Source organism: Anoplopoma fimbria, chromosome 14 (assembly GCF_027596085.1).
Source record: "Anoplopoma fimbria isolate UVic2021 breed Golden Eagle Sablefish chromosome 14, Afim_UVic_2022, whole genome shotgun sequence".
In the NCBI taxonomy this organism is placed as follows: Eukaryota; Metazoa; Chordata; class Actinopteri; order Perciformes; family Anoplopomatidae; genus Anoplopoma; species Anoplopoma fimbria.
In genome coordinates, this window is record NC_072462.1 from 16626079 (window position 1) to 16636621 (window position 10543).

Below are 10543 nucleotides of genomic sequence, written 5' to 3' on the forward strand. Positions count from 1 at the left end.
AAACAGAGACAAAGCTCAGCTTAGTAAGGATTTAGTTAGTTGTGTTGAGTTTATCTGCAGTTTTTTCCAGAGAAACAATATGCTTTTTCATTTAAAACCATGTAAATAATCATTATTCATTAGTTGTTGGAAACTTTCTTTACTTTTTCTTTACTTAGGTCTTTTTTTAAACTCATGTCTATCTTTTCTCATTAAATAGGCCTAAATAAATATACAGTGTTTTACCTATAATTGATTACAAATAACATAGCTATTCCTTGAAATTCAATGTATTAGTGTAATGTATAATGTAAAACTAAAGCACTGTTTTGTTGTTTTAACCCTCCGATCCGACAGTCAACAAAAATCATAAGATCACTTTCTCTTTACATGAAAATGATCATGCTTGGTTGTCATATTTTCACACAAAAAGAAATGATGACTATTCCATCCTTCCAGCTTTCAGTATTTATTGAAACATTTCTAAAAGTTAAATTATTAAATCAATCTAAAAAAAACCCAAAAGAACATGTAATGTAATAGCCCAGATAAACATTCTGGGAGTTTTTTTGTGGAAACAAATTATTGAAACATCATTTTCCCTCTAAAAGCAGCCAGTGCAGTCTTAAAGTCTTCCTTATTCAAATAAATGATAATTGACATAAACGACTAATAACACTGGATTGTTGTAATCCGTCCGTCTCACAGTAGGTGGCGTCGTTGAGCAGAGCAGCCATCTGCGTCGAAGAATGCTACATTTAATTAGTGAGAGAAGAAGAATATCAAAAACAGCCACAGCCTTTTCAGGTCATCAACACAACATCTCCTTCCTCTGGGTTTATATTTGTGCTAATCTAGTAAAATGTAACTGGAACCAAAGAGAGTTTTGAGGTCTGGAGGCGTGTGCAGAACAGCATCTTGTCAGAAACATCGCTGTTATTGTTTTCACACCTGTTTTCGGGTGTGAATTCGGCAGCTAAGCTAGCTCTGAGGTTAGCTTCTCTTCAGCTGGCTCGTCCACGTCTGGCAGTCTGACCCGAGATAATCGGCCGGTGTTAACCCACCAAATAAACACAACACCTCTCCCTCAGCCTGTCCCGTGCTAATCATTAGGTAAGTCAGCTCATGTGTCGTTTTTGTTAAATATACTGTGCATGTGGTTCCCATATGCTGCAGGAGGGAGCCCTTTAATCTTTGTTACTGACAAGTGTACCTTTGTTTATGAAACTATCTCAAATACAAAACAAGTTAATACCTATGCCATGTGGGCCAAATATATTTGTTTCACTGCCATTTGCTTTCTTCTTGAACATTTAACCAGAAAATGCCATTTTTAAAGAAGGTCAATACTATGGTTATTTATTTGTTAAGATTCCTCAATGTTTGTTTTTTTACCAAATAGCCTACATATATTATGGAGATGTTTAGTTGTACTTTCAAAACATCGTCACATAATTTTGAGAAATTGTCAAAATGTGGAATGTATTTTATTAATTTCATAAGACAGACAAGTTGAGGCAATTGCATTGTTATGTTGTAATGCAGTCTATAGCAAGCGTCTTTGAGAACTTTGAAAAGCGCTCTATAAATAAAATGTATTGTTATTATAGGAAAAGTGAATGTGCTAAAAATGATTTGTCAATCCTTCTATCTTCAGATTACTAGCAACAATTTTGATAATCAATCACATCAAGTCATCTAGCAATAAAATATTACAAACATTTGCTTGTTTCAGCTTCACAAATGTGTGACTTTGTAGCTTTGTTCAGCTGTTGATATTCCTTATTGTGTGACATTTTATGGACAAAGAATCAATCAATTGAAAATGAATCAACAGATTAATCCATAATTACATTTATTGTCATTGAAACCCTCAAGAAAATAAAAATAACACTCCAACACAAGCACAAAACACAAGCTTTATCTCAATACTGCAAAGGCCAAAGTCCCTAACAGTATCTGCTCTAATGCTTTTGATATTATATTGATCTATGTAGCTCTGTTGCAATGTCAACATACAGCACGGCAGACTTGTTATTTTTGAAGATCGTTTTGTTTGTGTCACGTCTCTTTGGATGTGTAGAGATGGGAGGTCTGAGCAGTAGGTTCCAGTCCCCCTCTCCGGGACCAGATGAGGTTGCAGAGGGCCCAACCACCAGCCACAAGCATGGATGTGAGTGTAAGAAGAGGAAACGAAATGCCCAGTGTGACTGTGACAGTGAACAAGAGGAGGACGATGCCATACTAGATACACCTCGCAGGCAAGTGTGGTTAAAAAAATCAATTCAGTGTCAAATATCATTAAGACATCAATATTTCGTCTTACGTTTGTTTTTGTCTCTCCTCTGTTGTTTGTTTGTGTTTTCCTAACTTGAGCAGGAAGAAATTGAAAAGCACATCACGATACATTTATCAGACTTTGTTCCTAAATGGAGAAAACAGTGACATTCGCATCTGTGCTCAGGGAGAGGAGTGGAACCTCCACAAAGTGTATCTGTGTCAGGTAAAACATCAATTCAAAAACAGCACAATGACAATCAGTGATATATCATCTCATCATCTTATCATTGCCTGTCCTTTTTAATACTTTTTTTTTGTCTTTCTTGTTTCTTTCCCTCCTTATTGCATTTTGTAGTCTGGTTATTTCTCCAGCATGTTTAGCGGCTCATGGAAAGAGTCCAACATGATGGAGATCAACTTGGAGATCCCTGATCAGAACATCGACACTGAAGGTGAGAAGACCACAGTCACAGAAAGCAGCAATTGACTGTTTGTTTGTTTATATGTTTTACTGATAGAGCTGCACTATTTTGTGTGTGTGTAGCTCTGCAGGTCGTATTTGGATCCCTGTACCGGGATGATGTCCTGATTAAGCCCAGTAGAGTTGTCAGTATTCTTGCAGCTGCTTGTATGCTACAGCTGGTCAGTACATTGAATTAAGTCAGCTATTGTTTCAAATATTAAATTCCCATCTTGATTTTTTTTACATGCAGTCATATGATAGAAAAAGTAATCTAGTCCCATGTTTTTTTATTGTTGTCTACAGGATGGCTTGATCCAGCAGTGTGGAGAGACCATGAAGGAAAATATTAGTGCAAAGACCGTGTGTGGCTACTATGCTTGTGCCAGCATCTATGGCTTGGATTTAGTCATGAAAAAGTCAGACTTTAATTATTTCAAATCACAGTAATTAAAGCGTAAAACTGTATCTTATGCTGTGTACTCACATCACACTGTATATGTGTTTGTCTCTTTCTGCAGGTGTCTTGAGTGGCTTCTAAACAACCTGATGACCCATCAAAATGTTGAACTGATGAAGGAACTTGGGTGTGTGTGCTTACAGTTCTGTAGTTTTAACATAGTCTTCCGTCCTATGTCCTTTCTTGAGGTACCATTGTATCTGTTCTGATAATGAAGGCATCACATCTAATTTCATATCGGCATGAACCTCATGATTAGACTGTGGTGCTCAAATAAAATTGGTCTCAAATACTTTTAGTGCTGTGACCTTTTTTAATAAGGACAATCTGTGTTCAGTAACTATGTTTCAAACCGTGGTGTAAAAGCATTGTCTATGATCAAACTCACCATTTATTCTCCGCTGTGCATTAACAGGGGAGAGGTGATGGAGCAGCTCATCCAGTCCTCGGACCTGTTTGTCATGCAGGTGGAGATGGATGTATACACAGCTCTGAAAAAGGTACATGAAAATATATATATTTTATAACTCCCACTGGCTGTAGCATCAGACCTGTTTCTAAGAGCTCTCTTTGTATTTTCTCTTTCTGCAGTGGATGTTTCTGCAGCTCAATCAATCATGGGACGGCCCAATCAAACAGCTCCTGGCGGACGCTGATGCCTGGCTTTGCAAACGCAGAACAGGTACAGTAAGGCTTCATCGTAGGAAAGAGGGATCTTTAAATAATGTTTTTCATTAGTAGCCACACGCAGATGTTTGACTTTGTTTCCGATTGACTTTGTTCTACAGATCTGTGTGAAAAAGAGCCCTTCTTGAACACAGAGGATGGCGAACCTTTTTGTTCAGTGTTCAGACACGTTCGTCTCCAGTACATCATCAACGACCTTGCCTCTGCACGCATCCTGGAGAGAGACAACATTTTACCTCCTGGTAAGATGTGGCTCTGTCTGAGTACATTTCAAAATGAATGTGTTTCTTCTTTGCTTAAATATTTATCTTTAATTTCATTATCTATAATAAAAGCTGTAAACTGGTTTTGAATACATTGAAGGATCTGATTTAAATTCAGTTGTCATGGGCTTTCTTGTTGCCTAACTGACTATTTTAGGAAAAATAAGCCCAATTAATTAGTTAATTATTAATTTCTCTATTTCCAATTTTGTTCCTAATTAATTTCTTATGTTGTTTAACGTGCTTAAGAATCAGGGTTCCATTTTACTAAAATTTAACAAAATCGTGTAGACGCATTGTAAAGCAGAGTTCCCAACGTTCATCCTAACATTGACATCTCTAGGAATTGTCTTTTCCACGTGTTTATGCACTGTTAATATTTTCTATTCATCTTATTCCAGATTGGTTAACGTCGGTTTACAAAAACCAGTGGTTCGCCATGCTCCGGACAGAATTTGACAACGATAACGGGTGAGAACCTTAGACTGAAGAAGTGTTATGTCAGTGAACTGTTTAATTTCACATGTATTTTTTAGCTGCGTCTTCACATAAGCACAAAAACTGTATACATAGAATATAATTTTAATGCTGTTCAGATGATAAAACACTAATGTCTTTCATTAGTCCCCAGGAAGCTAACAAAGACGAGTTCGAGCTGAGCAGTATGAGGTGCGGCAGAAAACTGACTAAAGATGGAGATGTAAGTCAGACAGTCTCGCTTCTACAGTAACTTCTGCTCCTGTACATTGTATTTCTTTTTTCATTTTTACAGAGAAAAAATATATATTTTCATCTCCTCAGTACTGCTGGCGGTGGACAGGCTTTAACTTTGGCTTTGACCTGCTGGTGACCTACACAAACCGTTTCATAGTCTTCAAGAGAAATACTCTGAGTCAGCCATGTGGGGGTGCCGTGAGTCTGCAACCTCGAAGGCATCTGGCATTCAGGTGTGTAGTGAAGCAAACTTTTGAATATTTATCTGAATGATATGTACAGCTGTGTCTGTCTCCTAGAGTTTAGAAGAAAACTAAGATAACAATTGCTGGTATAATATGGGGGAAAAGTCTCAAACAAAACAAATATGTTGGTGATTTAGCATTTGTTAAAGTCGCTCTACATTTGCAGTGCTGCAGTCAAAAAACTGAAAAGGGAATTTGTAATTTTGGGATACATTTTGGAGTGCAACTGCATCACAATTTAGATCCTTTTGCTAATTTCATTGGTACATCTGAATTTGAAATGATGAGTAGTTGTTAACCTCTCTGATGATAAAGCAATAATCAAGTGTAAATAGTATTGTAATTATTACTCTGATCTTACTCTTACTCTGATTTGCTGAAATTACAATAGAAAGTATGCTATCCATTTTAGACCACAGCCACATTTGTAAAACTGAGCTTGTTTGGTTGTTGTTGATAATATTCATGTATTGAAACAATTTTTTTGTTTAAAGGAATAGTTGACATTTCGGGAAATACATTCACTTTCTTCCTGACAGATAGACTTTGTCCTTGTGATGCACCAATTGCAATTTTCTTGGCCGATTTTGATTTCAGATTTTTTTTTTTTTAAACCAACCCCTCCGATTTCAGATTTTAATCAATTTTAATGCAAAAAAAACAGACTATTTTGATAGGCAGCCAATCAATTGGTGCATCTTTACTTAGATAGAGCCAGACTACAGACTATTTTAAGCTACATTAGCAAGCTACTGTTGGTAGCTTAATTTTTACCTTACAGATATGTGAATAGTATAAATCTTTTCATCTAAGTCTCTGCAAGAAAACAATGAGCATGTTTCCCAAAATTTCAATCATTCCTTTAAAACAATGTGTATTTATCTGCAGCTTAAATCTTGGAAAGTCTCTAACCTACCTTTGACTATCTTTATTTGTTCAGGTTACGTCTTGCCTCCTTTGATAGCCGAGGAAAGCTGGTCTGCAGTCGCTCAACAGGTTACCAGCTTCTCACCCTTGAGAAAGACCAGGTCAGTGAGCACTGTTACCCTCTAGATGGCATAATTGTCATGTCATTCATTACGTTGTATAATATGCTGTTTTTTTCCTGATTAATATTCTTCCCCTCCCTTCAATGACTCAGGAGTATGTGGTGATGAACCTGGACAGCCGGTTGCTAACATTCCCCCTCTACGTATGCTGTAACTTCCTGTATACATCACCTCACTCGGACCAACGTCCAGATTCCTCAGAACAAGAGAGCACTGCTCGCTGCGTGTCTTGATGCCTGTTCAGCAGCCATTAACTGCTACTATTACTCTGGTAATGCTGAGACACCGACACTTGCTTCTGCGTGCAATCCATCGCCACGTTCAACATCATTCTGACATTGGACATACCATCTGCATGCTATGTAACACAGTGAGATGTTTGGGGAGAATCTTTTATATCAGTGTTTTGGCACATTGACAGTTAGCTGCCCAAACATGGGGATTGAAGTTTAACAGAGACAGTGGCCAGGAGAGATTAGGCCACTTTTGTCTTCAGAGCAGCTTCAAACTTTGGACCCCTGCCATGAACTCTCTGCACTGGGATGTTGGACCATTTCACAAGATGAAAACCACCCAGGTCACTTATATCAATATATTATATTAATGGGAACATCATCAGGGAAGTGCTCTGTAGGGTGAACTGGACATTTAGTGATTGTATGGGAATATTAAAAGTCTGTTGCTAACTCTGACAATATGTAAATTGACTGTGGGATGTAGTCAGAGGTCTGTATGGAGTGAAGGGTGGACTTGTATCAACAGCTCTGTTGATATTTTTTTTTTATTTTTTGATTCATGAGACATAAGCCTCATTTACACAGTTTACACTTGGATGTCCGTTCATGAACACCAGCTGTCTGACCTCACAGAAATGTTGACAGACTTCAGATTTTGAAAATGTCTGCATTGTTTACCAGCTAGACTATCAAATGTCCATTAACTGCTGTTACCGGAGTCCTCTGCCTCTCTTTTGCTGTTCAGTTTGACATATTTAAGCAGGCTATTTAAACTTCTCACATCACCACATGAAATACCTTTGCAGTTATGTTGTTTTACACTTCTGTACTAATGGTTAGGTCACTATTTGTTTGGCAATTTTGGAAATCTGTCAGCTCATGCTGTTTTGATATCCTGTAAAGCAGACATGGACTGATAACTTTCTCTAGTCAGTAAGACTCGCCTGTATATCTGTATATGTTACTAAGTTTTAAGGTGTTTTGTTTGGTTTTTTTATTTATTTATTTTTTACTTAATTTGTATTTGTATGGATTTATTTTTTGCAAAAGAAAATACATTTCGAAACAGCCAATAAAACTGCCCATTCAGGTGGGCTGTGGTGCTATCACTTGATCCTATCTCTTTTTCCAACAAAGGTCTTTTCTACAGCTGCTCTTCAAGTCATAGTATAGTATGTAGAAAATAGTCATAAAAAGTCATATTTCATCTCGAAAAAAGTCATAGTATAGTATGTCGAAAAAAGTCATGGTATCGTATTTTTTTAAAAAGTCATAGTATAGCATGTCGAAAAAAAGTCCAAAAAGTGATACTATATAGTATGTCGAAAAGAGTCATCGTATAGTATGTTGAAAAAAGTCGTACTATAGTATGTAGAAAAAGATCATAGTATAGTATGTCGAAAAAAGTCATATTCAATATTGTGTTGAAAATAGTCATAGAATAGCATGTGGAAAATAAGTAATTCAAAAGCCATAGTATAGCTTGTCTGAAAAAGTCAAGTAAAGCATGTGGAAAGAGGTCATAGTATAGAATTTCTCTAAAAGTCATACTATAGTGTGTAGAAAAAGATCATAGTATAGTGTGTGTGGAAAAAAAGTGACAGTATGTCATAAAAAGTCAGTGTAGTTTGTCAAAAAATATCCTAAAAAGTCAGAATATAGCATGTCGATAGGTAATAAAAAAAAGGGATTGTACAGTATTTTTAAAAAGTCATTGAACATTATGGATATCAATAAAATCAACATTTGTTGATAGACATATTAGATTTAGACCAGTTGTATAGGTTTTGAGGCTAACATCGGATGTTGTGTTAACTGCTTCTTGTATTTGTTCATTTACAATGTTCTCCTTCAGTTACTCAGACTGACACCTTGCAGTGTCGTCTTTCTTGTACCGGTATTTATAAATAAGAGTTTTTTTCCATCATTGAAATGCAGTCTTAAAACAGGTACATCTACAGTACTTTTAATACAGATATATAAACGTATATCAACATGAGGTCAGACAATCACAGAACAACAATAAAATGACAAAAGAAGACCAAGGGATGAGAAGGCTCATACTGGAGAGAAACTTCAGAAATCAGATATGACTGAAAAGAGTTGATCATTGGGTGGTGCACTCTATACCTGTATTTTAAATAGGGGATACTGGATATGAAATGAGATAAAAAACATTTAAATGCACACTTCTCTTCTTCAATGCATGTTTTAGTTGGCATCTTGTTCACAAACGATGCGCCACCAAATGCATCACTTGGTTAACCAAACCAAGAGCTAACAAAACTTTTAATTGCTAGTCTCCAGGGAGGTTATAGTTTGTAGATTACACATGGTAAGATATCAAATCTCACAGTGAGCAGTTTTAAATCTCTAACACACCAGGATTCAGAGTCATAGCCTCTTTAGTATTTCACAATACATTTTTTTTTTAACTTCACACTCCATCTTTTCATGGTATTCCAGCCCTCTATTCTTCAGTTATTACTGGTCAAACTGGCTGAGTTGAGAGACTCTGTTTCTGTATGTGTAATGACCTCAGACTGAACATCATACCATCCCTCTAATTACTGCTGTATAGAGTCCAAATTATCTTTGATTCTTCGGGTCATGCTGGGGATCAGGTTTACGTGGTCGTCCACACAACTGCCCACACAGCTGTCCATCATTGATCGAACAGCTGGCTCTTTAGCGCCGGAGTCAAAAAGATCCTTTGCCTTATCATTGCAGTGCATCGTGCATCTGGTCAGACGGTCCTGATGGGGCAAAGAGGAGAGATTGTTTAGACTTAATAAAAAACAGACAAGCTATAAGTCCCAGTAGACATGTTTAGGATTTACAGTTGACAAGGCAGCCAAGTATTTAGGCTCAAACTGAACAAGAGCCCTTCCAATGCTAAAATGTCATTGTTTTACATTGACCCTTTTTTATCCCTAGGTATCCCATGAGGGTCAAACTTGAGGTCACTTTAAAAACCATTAGAAATGTCAGACTGATATATATATATAACCTTGTCATGGATAGCATGGGACAGCTGTTCTATGTGGCCTGACTGAGGACTATTGGAAATGCCACACACACACACACACACACACACACACACACACACACACACACACACACACACACACACACACACACAAACGTCCCCTCACCTGAAACTTCTCCAGCTCCGAAGTGACCAGTCCCTGAGCTTGGGCCAGAGGAGTGTGACACCTCTCGATACACCGGTGCACCACAGACATGGAGTCTGAGGAACGATCACAGCAGTCTGCACTGCACCTGAACATGCGACCCTGCAGCAACAAAAAAAACACATTTAATGGATACAGGTGCTGCACAGATCAGTGTGGTAGAAAAGCAAAAGCACTGCATGCACAGACCAGATTTCCTGACATAAAACACCTGCCTGCATTACACGGATGTGATCCCTCTCTAGGCTTTGGACCATTTCTTCCACCGCAGCGTGCACGCGTGCCTGATGCGCCTCTGCCATCTCAGTTCGTCCTGCTCACAGCGCAACGTCTTAATATTCACGTTTCAAGTTTTAGCATCCAAACCAGACCGAAGTGTCCTCAGCAGGCTCCTCTACTTTACAATTTGACTATAACTAAGGTCACCTCCATTCAAGCATGGTTCAAGAGGAGTAGATATTTGCGCCACTTCCGGTTTACTTCCGTAAAGAAGAAAAAAAAAATCCTCTTCCGGTTTTTTTCTTTTCAAAATTGAGGTCCAGTAAATTCCCGATTTTAAAGTCTTACAGTCTTTAGAATTGACACAATAAGTATGACAACTTCCCTTTTTCATATATAGGTCATTGAAAAGTACTTTATCCTAGTTCCTCACTAGCACATTATTATGCTTCTACATTGTTCATACATAAACAATGTATACAAATTAGCCTGTATGTGTCACATGCCTTTTAAAGGTTAGTTGTACGATGAGGACCAAATCAACCGTTTAAACTTTACCCCTTCCACATTTATTCAGTTTTTAATTCATATTAACATTTAACCCTTTCATGCATAGAGGTCATTACAGATGACAGCTATTCAAATGTTGTTTTCTTTTATATGCATGGGTTTTGATGGCATAGTTGCACATCAGCCACTACAGTGAACGCTATTGCATCATCCCATACTGAAGCAAAAAATGCAAACAGATGCCATG

The 10543-nt window shown here is 37.5% G+C and overlaps 2 protein-coding genes across 2 annotated transcripts; one reads left to right on the top strand and one right to left on the bottom strand.

The window, feature by feature from the left end:
• Positions 1-780: 780 nt before the first annotated feature.
• On the top strand, positions 781-7471 carry gmcl1 (germ cell-less, spermatogenesis associated). The gene is made up of 15 exons (XM_054612567.1): positions 781-1092; positions 2063-2244; positions 2363-2482; positions 2615-2711; positions 2804-2901; positions 3026-3138; positions 3241-3306; positions 3595-3679; positions 3771-3861; positions 3968-4108; positions 4531-4600; positions 4754-4829; positions 4931-5076; positions 6029-6116; positions 6230-7471. Exons 2-15 carry the CDS (start codon positions 2065-2067, stop codon positions 6368-6370), a joined length of 1512 nt encoding a protein of 503 aa, XP_054468542.1. The 5' UTR covers positions 781-1092; positions 2063-2064; the 3' UTR covers positions 6371-7471.
• Positions 7472-8329: 858 nt separating this feature from the next.
• On the bottom strand, positions 8330-10065 carry fam136a (family with sequence similarity 136 member A). The gene is made up of 3 exons (XM_054612841.1): positions 9783-10065; positions 9529-9669; positions 8330-9129 (listed from the first exon to the last, which is right to left on the bottom strand). The coding sequence occupies exons 1-3, from the start codon at positions 9867-9869 to the stop codon at positions 8941-8943; spliced, it is 417 nt and encodes a 138-aa protein (XP_054468816.1). The 5' UTR covers positions 9870-10065; the 3' UTR covers positions 8330-8940.
• Between the last annotated feature and the right edge of the window lie 478 nt (positions 10066-10543).

Excerpts from the sequence above, each read along its gene's own strand:
- gmcl1 (XM_054612567.1), top strand. The coding sequence starts at position 2,065 with ATGGGAGGTCTGAGCAGTAGGTTCCAGTCCCCCTCTCCGGGACCAGAT. Across the intron at positions 2,483-2,614 it reads ACAAAGTGTATCTGTGTCAG|TCTGGTTATTTCTCCAGCAT; the intron begins GTAAAACATCAA and ends TGCATTTTGTAG. Across the intron at positions 4,601-4,753 it reads GAATTTGACAACGATAACGG|TCCCCAGGAAGCTAACAAAG; the intron begins GTGAGAACCTTA and ends GTCTTTCATTAG.
- fam136a (XM_054612841.1), bottom strand. The coding sequence starts at position 9,869 with ATGGCAGAGGCGCATCAGGCACGCGTGCACGCTGCGGTGGAAGAAATG. Across the intron at positions 9,670-9,782 it reads ATCACATCCGTGTAATGCAG|GGTCGCATGTTCAGGTGCAG; the intron begins GCAGGTGTTTTA and ends TTGTTGCTGCAG. Across the intron at positions 9,130-9,528 it reads CGGAGCTGGAGAAGTTTCAG|GACCGTCTGACCAGATGCAC; the intron begins GTGAGGGGACGT and ends TTGCCCCATCAG.